A 13,095-nucleotide genomic window follows, 5' to 3' on the forward strand; every position below is an offset into this window, starting at 1 on the left:
AAATTCTGTGATAAACAGAATTTAAAATTTTTGATTAAAAAATCATTCTAAAAGCTCAGTGTGAAACTCTGTTTAGCTGTGAAAAGAGAGACAAATTCATAAAAATAATGACAAGAGATACAACAGGACTGAAAAGCTCCTGATCAGCAACTCATCTCCACTGTGGCAGTGATGATGTGGTATATACACATAGGCTTATTTCCCAGTTTTTATTTGTCTCTTACTGCTTTACTGTTGGCTCTAATGGTAGTAGTATTTATCTGCTTGGTTTGTTTTTATTTTTTGTTGAATTGGACAACTAAGTGAATCAAAGACATCAGTCTAAAATAAGAAAGGAAACTGATGTCCACAAAATCATTAAAGCTGGGAAAAAACTTCCAAGATCATTGAATCTACCCTCTGACCCAACACCACCATGGCAGCTAAACCATATCACAGTGCTACTACATTTGCTCATTTTCTGAACATTTCAAGGGACAATGAGTCCACCACTTCTCTGGGAAGCCTGTTCCAATGCTCAACCACCCTTTCAGTGAAGAAATTTTTCCTGTTGTCCCACCTGAACCTCCCAAATGATAATTGAATCTTCCTACCAGTTGGAATCTAAGATTACTAATTACTGTTGTGCTCTCATTTCTGTTTCAGTTTATACTTAGCTAGAAATTGAAATATTTTGACTTTAGCTCCAGAACTTCCCCATTTCAAATATTCTTGCTGATTCCGAAGTTTAACAAAGCACACACAGTGATGGGAAACCTGAAGAGCACTTGCATTTTCACAGTTAAGTTTTCAGACTATTTTATTGGTCAATTGTTTATGTTTGTGGACTCTTCTCTCAAGAAGTGCTTCTCAGGTGTGGCAGTCCTTGTGCAGCACATGGATTTAGTCAGATTTCTGTGCAGTGTAACAACCTGAATGTCCTGTATTCCTCTGTGTGCTTGGATTTAATCAGAACAGCCAGCTCCCAAAATTTAGGCACTTGCAATGATGGCTGAATTTACAAATGTTTTTTGCCTTTCTCCCCATTTCTAGCCATGTCTTGGTGACTCACAGAGATAGTTTTGGTCTATGTAATTGATGTAAATCAAGGATAATCTTCCTGGAGTCACTCCAGGATATAATTGTTTCTGAGATAATTAACATTTCCTTCTATGTGTATAAATGATCCATGCTGGCTCTTGAGTTTGAGGGAGAATTGAACAGCATTGATTTGAAAATAAATAGGGAATTACAAAATTTAAAACATCTTTGCTAACCTGCAGCTAGGGAAATAAGGCAATATTTAAAGAATTAAGTTTACACAGATGTGAAGTAACAATCTTTAATGTGTATCTTAGAAATTAGAAAACAAAACCACTACCAACATGAAGAACAACAAAAGGGAAGGAAACTTGTGGAGATTAAAGCTCCCACTAACATAAAACATACTTAGTTGTTATTTTATTTTTTTTTTTCTTCTCTGTGAAAAAAACAGATGATAACGGATGCAGAGCTAGCTTGTGATCACGCTCATTACTATCTTGTTATCAAAGCAAGAACCAGATGGTATGACCTGGTAAGGGTAAGAAGAATGTTTTCTTTAAATAAATAAGCAGCACTAATAGATTTCAGAACACCATGCAATGTTGATCTTCAGATTCTATAAATATTCAAAGAGACCCGTGCAAAATAGCTCATTAATGATAAAAACTTACTCTGTAATTAAAAAGAAATCCACTGTCTGAATAATATGCAGTTTTTGCAACATTCATTACGTAGTAGATGCTATTATGGTTATTTCTAAAACTTTCTTCATTTTCTACTGTTTTTTATTTAATGTTTCTGTAGTAAAGAGGGGTAATGGGCTACACCTGAGGCCTGACCACTGAGGCTGTACACAAACACAGCTTTCTGTTCTGCTGACACTCAGTGCTTCCCATCACAGAGAGCCATTGAGGGTCATACTTACACTATGCAAAAAAGACTCATAAATCTATCCTATAAAAATATTCCCATCTTTTTAAACTTCTCAAATAGTTGAAATATTTGGTCAACAAGAAATGTATTTCAGTAGTTGAAATATTTGGTCAGCAGAAGAAAAAAATGAATATGATTTTTTCACTAACTGTGTACATTAAACAATAGTACTGATAAACTAAGTTTACAAATTGACTGGTAAAACCACCATCAAACTCAAGCAACCAACTCAAACCTAGAGCAAAATCTAATTAGTATTAGATATAGAATGAGTTGGAGAGAAAATCTGCAGGTCTGTCATTTTTCAGCCCATTACCTGATCTAGTCAAAGGTAGCCCTGCTCATTGCAGGGGATCAGACTAGATGGCTTTGGAAAATCCCTTCCAACCTAAAGTATTCTAGTATTCTATTATTTTCTGTTCCTTTCTCAATTCCCATTATTTATTCAGCCCGTAGAGAGATCAGACATTTTGTCAAACTTGTTGGTTCTTGTTAGTGATGATTTCTTTTGCGTTCCAGAATTTTCAAGGGTTTGACAGTGAAGGAAATGACATTATACAGCCAAGGGACTTGAAGAAGTTCTCGTTCCCATTTGGCATTCCAATCACCCTGGAAGGACTGAAGCAGCTTTGGGCAAGGTATAACAACTCTAAATGATTAGGTCTTGCAACAATGCATCTTTTATAGGATTACAGAGCCTTTGGTAGTGCGGTGAATGACAATAGATTACTCTGCACAAGAAATCTTTTATTTTGTCACGATTGTGACCTTAGTACACGACACTGTGTTACAGGAGGCTATGTCTCATCATTCTTAGTTCAGTTAGATCCATCAGTTTCCAATGAATTCAAAGATAGAACTTCCTCTTGGCTTCAGTATTTCTGATCCCTTTAATTGAACATGCATTTTCTTCTCAGTTGGGACTGTAGGTCACTGATTAAATTAACTTATTTTCCAGCAGTTTTTCTTATACACACAAATGCCCAGCTCACGGTGTGCTGGGTTAAAGTCAGTTCCAGATATCTCAGGTCAGGTGGGAATTGCAAACACAGCTTCCATCCAGGAGATCTGGGGACAGTCCACGTTGCACACCTGGATGAAGGCACAAAGTCTTCTTTTCAGAGCACTACATTTACTTGCAATACTTTCAACCTAAGTAAAAACAACACAGTCAAAAGAAAAATGCCACCTACCAAATACTTAACAAAAGAAGCAAGGCAGTTTCATGTTGTGTAAAGATTTCAAGAAATATCGTGAAATGTTTTTATAGACAAGTATTTTGTTGTGAAGTGGGGGAGAGCTTGGCTGCCCTGAACAAAGAGGAGTTGCTCTATAAACTATGTTTGCAGTGGGATAGATATCAGCTGTATGTGACATTATATAAAAAGCTACCTTCATTACAGGTCTATTTTGAAAAGTAAGCACTCTTATATATAGAATCTCAGTGTATTGTATTTTGGTTACAAACTGCATTAACTATATCGATTTTTCTTAGCATTGATTCATTTATGAACTATTTTCTACTCCATTAGATTTTACTTCCCATTCTTATTCCTTATTCCTATGGCACATTGAAGAGTGTCCTTTTCATGAAGTTATCTGCTGCATAACTTCACTCCCATCAGCCACTCCTTTTAGAGAACAGCTAAAATCTCTTGCGTGCCTGATACGTCTGTAACTTGAATAAAGGAATTAGAGTGAAGCTGAAGCTAAATTAGGCATTGCCATGCATCAGAGCACTGACAGGGAGAGAAACTCCAGAGGAAACAGCCTATGGAAGGATTTATACCTAAGAAAATATGAAAAGTGTTTATGAAGCTAAACCTATGTTTCTGAAGGACAATTACAACTCTGAGCATCTTGTTTGCCCACTTTGAGACACTTGAGAATGGATTTTTTGGAGACCTGCATCTCAAACCAAACTCTGAAAGACTGCAGCACTGAGAGCTGGAGAATACTCCCAGCAATTTGCCCCTCAGGGTAGCATTTTTAGAAGTGACTCTGCGATTACAATGCATAAGCCCCATCTTTTGAGCCTCATGTAAAGGCACTCATTCATTTTCAGTGTGGTATGGCACCTCTGTATGGAAGGGAAGTCAGTGAGAGCTAAGCTGTTAAGTCAGTTAAGGACATCTGTAATGCCTTTCTATGGGGAACACATGAATATTTAAAAAGAGCATTTCTTTTTCAAGGTATGATACAGATGAAAAAGGATAACTAAATCACCAAGAATTTTTAAGAAACTGGGGATAGAGTTTCCATCCACTGACACAGGCTCAGCCAACATATCACAGATGACAGCCATGCGCATTTACAAGCATTAATTTTGTTTATTATTAGAATAATAAACAAAAGAAACATTAAAATCTGAAAAAGCAGCAGGAACAGCAGAAAATAAAACTCAGCATGTAAAAGAAATTACAAATCAGACTAAGTCAGTCTGATTTAAGTCAGACTAACTTAGCATTTAACTCTCATTGTTTGTGTTTAGTTTGTCAAGATGACACGGTGAGCAACACAAACACAATGTTACTTAAAAAAAAGGCTCTGAAAAAGAGTCTTGGAAGGTGCTGGACCAAGCTTATCCATAGCGTTATTCCCTTGATTTGCTAGAGATGAGCCTAGCTTGTGTGCACTGTTCTTTCACAGATACTCTCCATGGGCTGTATCTTTTACCACACAGACCTCGTGGCAGCATCTCTACTGGCAAAGCAGAATGTCCAGAGACATTCCCAGACTGCTGGTGGACTGCCACACCTCTCACCTGTGAGAGCTAATGTTCCCCCTGCTCCCTCCCAGCGCTGCTCGGGAGCAAGAATGCCTCAAGGACAGCTCCTCCTGGCCAGTTTGGAGGCAGCTTCTCTCTTTGGGTGGCTGAGAAGGTTCACTGGCAGAGGTGTGCCAGGTGTCCCCTGTGCCTGGGCCACTCTGGCCTGTTCATTGGTATCAGCTCATGGTTCCAGTCCCGACTCTGCTATCAGCTCAGACTGAAGGAGAAGAGCAAGGGCAGGTCTCTCCCCACCAGACTGCTCCAGACAACCTTGTCTTGGACCTGGTTATGCTCACCAGGGGTTTTCCTTGCAGCTGGACTGGGTGCATGTGTAGGACGCTGTGGTCCCGTCTCACTCCCTGTCCCTTGGATGAGGGATGGGTGACAATCACACTCGGCTTCACATACCTCTAGCAGCTCCTTAAACTGCTAGGAAATGGCTCTGGAGTGCAGCAAAACCAGCCTTGACAAGGATGGACCCTGGCTCCGCGTGACAGGAGCAAGAACCTCGTGTCTTGAGTCTCTGTCTGAATCAAAGTCAACACTCACAGGTCACTGTTAAGAGGTCACTGCTCCTGAAGAGCATTTGACAGACAAATGACAAAATGATATCCTGCTTGCAGTGGAGTCCAGTGATCCATGCTTGCCCCAGTGAGTCAGCAGTGATCAGCCTGCTGCTCCTGCTCCTGTAAGATCCCTGCACCTGCCAGCAGATTGAGGCAGCAGGAGAATCCTCTGCCCACCACAGTGCTGTAAAAACTTCATCTTTCTGTGGATAAACACCACCTGGATGCTTTTCATGTTTCTTGCTTGTGATTTCACTCTTCTCCTGAAATGTATTATATTTTTTATTTATTATTTAGGAATATAAACCCTCAGGAGCAAAATCCATGTAAAAATATATCCCCAGGAGCATAGATTTTCTTTCTTTTGTGCTTGGAAAAGGTCTGGAAGTTCTAGAAACTAATAAATTATTGTTTGTAAGAATGATAACTCCCGATGACATTGTTGGTAAAGTTGATGCACTCATAAACAGAGAAGAGCAGCCTTGTCTTGCAGATGAAGAGCCAGCTTGGGAAATCAGCTCACATCTGCCCCACAAAAGAAAGACAGAAGCCTGTAAGCTAAGGCTTTTGCCTTTTCCCCCTGCTTTTTAAAATTCTGCTTCTCAGTATCCCAAACAGCCTGACAGAATAAGAGCAAAACTGCCCCTTTTTTTTCCAGCATCATCTCTCTCCCACCTGCATTGCAGCTCTCTGGCATAAACTGCACTTCTGACACCCACAGATATGAACAAGAGTTCCACCTGTAAAGAATTGTATAATATAAAGCAGAGATGGTGAGGCAGCTGCTGTGCTGCAGGCATTGTTTATTATTGTGTTTGATGTGAAAGTGCCTCGTACTGGGCTTTTCCACTCCATTTTTTTGTACCAGCCTGTTATCTCTAGTCTGACTTGGATGAAGAGCTCTTCTGGTCAGGAACCTTCTATTTCTTTCCTGTTAGTGCAATGCCAAGTACAAGGCAGCCCTGCCTCCAACGCTATAAATAAGAAGCAGCTCTGCTTCTTTAGTCAGGAAGATGCTGTGTGCTGCAAGCAGAAATTATACAGTGTGGCTCCAAGAGGCAAATACTCCTCTTGAAGCAGCTGGAGAGTAATTAAATCAGTGGAGAAGACACGCCAGGTAAAAATGAAATAGTCATGATGTGTGATGCTGGCAGGTCTGCATCCTTCAGAGTAATTTACTGTTGTCAACCTATTGTAGCAACAGCCATGGTCAGAACTGCAACAATATCACAGATCCACATTGCTTAGCCTTTATTTGGAGAAACAGAAATTGGAGACTGGGGCACATAGACCTGGATGCAGTTATGTGCTAGCAGCTGGAGCCAGATGCTCCTGGCTGAGGTTGAGCAGTGCTCTAATAGATGGACGTGGAATATTCTGACCCCTGCACTGGGGACTCCCTCATCCTGAGTGCTGATAGTTTGCAGAAGGGACTTTCATAACCCTTTCCAAAATTGCGTTCTAATTATTTATTAGATTCTGCTTTTTCTGATTTTTATATATGGGATACCCAGTTCTGATTTGAATATTTTGAAATTTGTCATCTGCAGCTTTGTCTGGGAATGAGTTCACTGCTTAATCACTCATGGTCTGCAAAAGTAAGTCTTGTTATTGATTATCACCACCTTCCAGTTTTGCTGAATGTTCCCTTTTTGCCTCCCACACTTCCTCACCCACCTCCTGGATAATGGCAGCAGCCCTGTGCTAGCAGTGCCTGTCTGGATTTCTCTCCTGGATATCTGATGTGCAAGAGAAGTTGAATCCAGACCTCTGAACTTCTCCGATTTCATGTAAGGCCGTGGAAAGCCATAAATGACTCTAGAGCTGGAGTCATTGTACAGTGGATGAAAACATCCACGTGTGAGGAGGCTGTGAAGGCAGGAGTCCAGCCCAGTGTCAGCCTCCTGCTCCAGAAGCTGCTCAGAAAGCTGAGCTGTGAGAAGCAGAGGTGGGGATCACCCCTTTGGCTCTAAGGTGGGTGTAAGGAGAACGGCTCTTGGTCAGCAAAACTGAAGAAGGGGCTGCAAAACCCAGCCAGGGTGCTGCACATGGGCCTCAGCCCACACTTCCTTCTCAGTGTGCTGGGAAACTGATCCCTTTCACCTTCCCCATTCGGACTGGGAGGAGATCTTGCCTGCAGTGTGGATTTGCTGTTTGCAGGACCCACTTCAGCAGCCCTGGGAGGAGCACCCGCTGCCCCTTCCTTGCCCAAGCCCTGGTGTTTTTCCCTGCCAGTGGCTGCCTCCAGCCTGTGTCCTTCTCCTGCCTTGCTGCAAGGGCTGTGTACCTCACCCTCCCAGCTTTGGAGCAGTTTCCGGGCCCTGTGATTGCACACTGTGAGGCAGACAAAAGCTCTGGGCATCTTACAATTCAAAACATACTGCCTTGCACTTTTTTTTTTTTTTCCTTTTGCTTTTGGAACAAATTGCCCAAATTAGAAACAGACATTGAACAGCGTGCAGTGGCTCTGCAGCTCTTCAAGAAAAAATACGAAACATTTGCAAGAAAATATTATTTTTTTGGCATTGCAGCTTGATCTGTGGTTTTAATCCTCATTTTTCCCATGTAGATATTTATTGCTGTGAGTGGAATAATTACCACCTGGAAATCTTTTATTAGACCAAAAAATGTTGAATGCTTCAATTTTCCAAAAATATGAATCTCAAAATCTCAGCCTCTACTTTCATTGGGACTATTCTGTGAAGATTTAAGTAGAAGATGACAGCAGTGATGAAGAGTGGCTCTGAAAGTAAATATAGTTGAAAAAGGGTTGCTGAATTTTCCTGCAATGATGGTCCAACATGAACCATATCAACATTTCAAAACCCACCCCTGCTAGATGGAAGGGGTTGGATAGACTTTGGGGCTGGCAGAGATCAGTGTCTGGCTGAAATCACAAATTGTCCTCGCTATGGTTTTTAGGTTGATGTCCTGCATCCTTGCTGTGGCTCTCCTGGTCTCTTGCTGTGCCTCAATCCCCATCCTCCTTCACCACTGCCCCATTGCTGTAAAGCTGCAGGATTTAAGCAGCAGCAAATCAGCTCTAAAAAAGCAAACCCTCCTCTGACAGGAGATTTTAGATTTGATTCTCTGCTGGAAAGTCTGCAGGCTTCTGAACATAATAAAAGTTGAAATTTAGAGATGTAATTAACAGATGCTGGATCTCTAGGGTCAGGTATCTACGAGGAGGCTGAGTTGGAGCTGGTTAGTCAATAATTAGGAACATGGAGATTGGGGAGGGCAAAGCCAGCAGGAAGGCATTGCAAGTGCACCCTGATTGCAGAGCTCTTCCATGCTCTTCCCAACATGAGTCTTGCTGTGAGTGTAAGCCCAGTGCCACATGGTATCAGGAGCGTTATGTGAAAGAGAGGAAGGAATTACACAGAAAAAGAGAGATTTGAAAGCGAGAGAAAAAATAAGAGCTCTTTAGGGGCTTTTAGAGCCTCTAAATCACACGGGCATTATTGCAGTTTCCTTGAAAAGCCTCACATCATGCCTTGGAACTTATATCCAGTGCCCAGATTAATCATAAGGAAGCTCACAACTATTTTCTGGAATATTGCAGGAGTAGGAGCTATCAAAGTTTTTAATGGCATGAAACCAAGTCAGGGTGAGAGGGCAGTCCATGCAGTTACAGAAAGTAAGTTGAAGGAATATTGCACTCACAAGGAAACTTGAACTTTTGAAAGACACAGATTTCATACAAGAATTCAGAGGGAGGAATCCTTTGAAGAATTTTTGGCTGATCTTAAAATAACAGATCAGTCAAGTAGCTATGACATTTCAGAGATTCCATTTTAAAGGATCAAATCAAAGATCCAAAGATACAGAAAAGATCCCAGAAAAGTAGGATAAAAAAAAAAAGGTATGCTAGAAAATCTGTTTAATCAAGCTAGGACAGTTGTAAGGGACAATATGGAAATACTAGAAGGGGAGAAGGACATGCTGTCTGTCAGAAAAGGAAACAAGAAAAATTTAAAGACTCTTAGAGCTATCTGCAAATAGCCAAAGTGATATATGTGAAAATTTATAGATTCACATTATGCTCAGGAGTTTAAAAACTCTGCAGCAGCTATAGGAAATACAGTTATTTTGCAGGACTTTGCAACTGAAAAAGCAGAGGCAAAGAGAATATCCCCATATCCCCAGATCTATGTCATGGTGCACAAACATGCAATACAACAAAATATCACAAAGAAATACTGTGCAAAAGCTTCAAAAGTAGGCTGCAGACTAAGAATAAACAACCTTTAAATTTAAAACTGGTGCTCAGTCACTTCTACCTCCAAACACACTGCAAAATATCTGACCCAGGAATCTCTCAATGGAGAGGAAAGACTATTGAAACTGAGGGTGTCTAGCAAGAATCTGATTTGTATCAAAGAACTGAATGATCTTAATTTGAAAAAAAATAAACAGAGCAGTTTAAATTTAGAGGCAGAAAGAATAGTGTTTGTGTTTTTAAATATGCCTATCCCTGGGCCTGGTTAAAGCATTGAGTTGAGGAAAGATCCATAAACACAGGAGATCAGCACTGAGAAATCTTTAGTGTCAGAGAGACAGGAGACAAAGAGCTGTATTTTCACAACAGTGTGTGCTGCTAGGAGCATCCCTCTGGTTGTGAGAGAGAAGCTCGTAAAGGAGCTGCATTCTTTAGGAGTCATAGTGGGAAGTTTGAAAATGAGCTAGTGAGCAGCAGCAAGATGAATAGAGAAGTGACTGAGATTGTTCTTGGGACCATGTATCTGCTTCAGGACAGCCACTGTCCTGTAAAGGATGTTTTCAGGTAAAAGGGCTGCATACCTTTTTACAAATATCAGTAATTTTTTACAAAAATTTAAAATCCAGATTGTTCTGCTGGATCTAAGCAAACTTCCTTGTGTCTGCCAAGGTGTTTAACACCTTGCATTTTTAGACCACTGGACAAGAGGTTTTGCTTTCAAAGACTTCATTTAGGCTTAAAGTTCATTCTTGAGTTTTCACAGGGAGAGCCAATCACTTGAAGAAACTGTCCTGCTGAAACTGGAGATGTTGAGTAGTGAGAAAGCCAGTAAGGAATCTGAAACAAGCATCTGAAGGCCTGAGAATGTGATTAGACAAAAAATGCAAATGTAAGGGGGGAGAAATATCATAAAAGATGAACTATCAACAATACAAGCCCGAGCCATTACAACAATGCCACCCACAAGGATAACAAAGGTCTCCAGAGGCCACTTTGCACAGGAATGTTACATGAGAGTTCATTTCACAGGAAATCTGTGCGAGTAGCTTTTGGTTTAGGACACAAAATGGACTTACTGAGCTGTAAATGTGGGAAACAAATTCCCAGATTAAAAGCATTAATAGAGACAACCCCTGGCCTTACATATAGTGGTACAAGAAGACACTTGAAGTCTTCGAAAGATGGCTTACAGGCAGTATTATTAAAAAAAAAAAAAAAAAAAAAAAAAAAAAGGGGAAATGTGTGGCTTGTGTTTCTAGGACACCTGTCAAAACCTGGACTGGGGCACAGACTGAGAGCAAAGCTCTGGCTCTCACTAATATGGAATATTTCTATAATCAGCAGAGCTCTGGCTCTGCTCTCAGGTTGTAAGGAATGTCACATATTTGCTAATCCACCTGTATGGTCAGAGCTGAGACAAACCACTCTGCAGGCAAAGGAAAGACCAGCTTCCAGAATGTAAAAATAGTGTGACTTCTGGTGGTTTTTTTTTTTTTTTAGGTAAAACTATTCGGCCTGATAATAAAGTTAAGGTTGGAGAAATACCTACTTATCAAAGACACTTTAAAGAGCATTAATGGAGTCTACAGATATTTTGAATACAACACTGAGCTGTGCCCAAACTGTTAAAATACAGTTCAAGCAAGCTGTGAAGCTGAGGAGTAATCCATACTTTCCAGCTGAACTTGAGAAAAATGTTGAAAAATGGTTTCTTGCCAGTGAAACTTGGTTAAGGAGAGAGTTAGTCCACATAACAGTGAAAGGTACAGTGGATCTGAAGCACATAATAAATAAACTGCTAACAACTCACCTAAGTCATATCATAATTCAGACTTTTTAAAGGTGGGTGATTCCTTACACAGTGGTGTTTCCTGGACCCTGAGGGCTGTGGGGAAATTGCTCTTTGTTCCTGTGAAGTGCAAACTACAAAAGTTTGGATTCTTAGGAGAAAAACTAGACAAGGAAAATATATTGTCCTTGTAAAGGCTAGACTGAACTTACAGGTTCTTGAAAACAGATAGAAAACCAAGGATTCTGCAAAGCTGAGAGGAAAACAGCTGAGAACAAATTGCACAGAGGCTTTTGATTGAGTCAAGATGCAAAGAATCACATTGCTTGAGTTTCCAAATTTGATCCAAATCCCTGATGTCAATGAAATGTAAGTGACAAAATGAAGGGGGAGAAAAAGTCAAGACTTTGAGGCTTGAATTCAATCATGTGCAAGAAGTGATATCTCAGAGAGGTCTGAAGGTCCTGATCTGAAGTCCAGCACATGGGCATGGATCAGGCCTTGTTCTGCTCCAGGTTTTGGTCAGGTCCACAGGTTGTGTTGAAGCTGTCTTGCTGCATCGGAGTTTCAGGAGCCTCAAGAGTTGCAGACAGTTATGGTGCCAAACCCTTGTAATTTTAATGGCTGTAGTAATAATAAACACTTTGTGACTCTGATCAGGACAGGCTTTAAAAGAGAGAACTATGTTTTGTATCTGCAGTTCTGAATGGAGAGAGGAACCAGCTCATTTTCCAAGTAACACTTCTTTATAACAAGAGGCCTGAGCCATACAGTTCCATGTACAAATTAAATGGAGGGCATATTGGATTTAAAGTTTATTTCTGAACAATTTGGCAGTCTTTGAATAAATTTTATGAACTTACCACACCCAGATAAAAAAGCTCAAAATCTTCCCCTGCCCCTCCACCCTTGATTTGTGTATTTGTTTGTATCCTTTTAGCCCATTTGACAAAGGAGCTAAAATAAACTTCTGCTGTCTTGCAGGGATAAATTCAGGGATTTCTTCCAAGATTTCAATAATGCCCTTCATAAAGGATAAAAATAGAGATGGCTGTGTAAAAATATGTGGCCTGCACAAGACATTACAAGAATTAAAGCCTTATCTTGATGATTTCAGCAGTTTTCTAAACAGGTTTGTATGATTATCTCCTTAGGACCTCTTTGTTCACACCCACCAAAGCCCATAAGCTTCTACTGAGTGTTCAGTAAATGGAAAAACTCTGTTAAAGCTAATGGAGATACCCACAGGTTTAAAGCTGCAGATGTGTGAAAAATATTTTTGCATAATAAATTGATTTTGCAGGCAAAAAAAAAGTTAAATGGCTTCTTACTTTTTTTTTTTTTTTTTAAGTATTCTTTGAGTATGTGCATTTGTTTGCTAGGTTGTTTCACTTGCTTTATTTCAGTTTAACTGAGCAAGGGTGTGCAACATCTTATTCAAAATGGAAACAATTAAATCAGGCTACAAGATAACATTAGCTTTCAAATGATCAAGGGCCGCTGCCATGACAAGCTATCCTTTTCATTCTCTGTATTAATATGAGAAAGAAGAAAAATCTCTATTGTAGAAGCTGAAGAACACAAAGAACCTGCTCCAACATTGAGTACCGCAGTTCTCTGCACCAAGCCAGCCCCCAGAGGTCACATGCCTGGCAGCACTGGGTTTTGTTCTCCAGTGCCTGCCACACCAGACTCAATTTTGAAATAAAATTAACAAAATCTTTTCACAGTTCACCTTTAATTGGGTGATCAACTTTTTATGAATTGAAACCTTAATAGGAATCTGCTGCTT

The 13,095-nt window shown here is 40.3% G+C and overlaps 1 protein-coding gene across 2 annotated transcripts; it reads left to right on the forward strand.

The window, feature by feature from the left end:
* Positions 1 to 50: 50 nt before the first annotated feature.
* EFCAB6 (EF-hand calcium binding domain 6) lies at positions 51 to 12,415 on the forward strand. 2 transcript variants are annotated; one of them, XR_010999247.1, is made up of 4 exons: positions 51 to 780; positions 1,475 to 1,561; positions 2,476 to 2,594; positions 12,288 to 12,415. XR_010999247.1 is itself a non-coding variant. In XM_068190608.1 (4 exons), the coding sequence occupies exons 1-4, from the start codon at positions 748 to 750 to the stop codon at positions 12,340 to 12,342; spliced, it is 288 nt and encodes a 95-aa protein (XP_068046709.1). In that variant the 5' UTR covers positions 51 to 747; the 3' UTR covers positions 12,343 to 12,415. The 2 variants fall into 2 exon arrangements, 1 of the variants encoding a protein (XP_068046709.1); XM_068190608.1 differs by having other exon boundaries at positions 1,475 to 1,555.
* Positions 12,416 to 13,095: the final 680 nt, after the last annotated feature.

This window comes from Anomalospiza imberbis, chromosome 5 (genome assembly GCF_031753505.1).
Source record: "Anomalospiza imberbis isolate Cuckoo-Finch-1a 21T00152 chromosome 5, ASM3175350v1, whole genome shotgun sequence".
NCBI classification, from domain to species: Eukaryota; Metazoa; Chordata; class Aves; order Passeriformes; family Viduidae; genus Anomalospiza; species Anomalospiza imberbis.

Bases quoted from the DNA above. Each gene is read 5' to 3' on its own strand.
- EFCAB6 (XM_068190608.1), top strand. From the start codon at position 748: ATGGGAAACCTGAAGAGCACTTGCATTTTCACA. The intron at 781-1,474 runs GTTAAGTTTTCA...TGAAAAAAACAG, and splicing joins AGAGCACTTGCATTTTCACA to ATGATAACGGATGCAGAGCT. The intron at 1,556-2,475 runs GTAAGGGTAAGA...TTTGCGTTCCAG, and splicing joins GAACCAGATGGTATGACCTG to AATTTTCAAGGGTTTGACAG.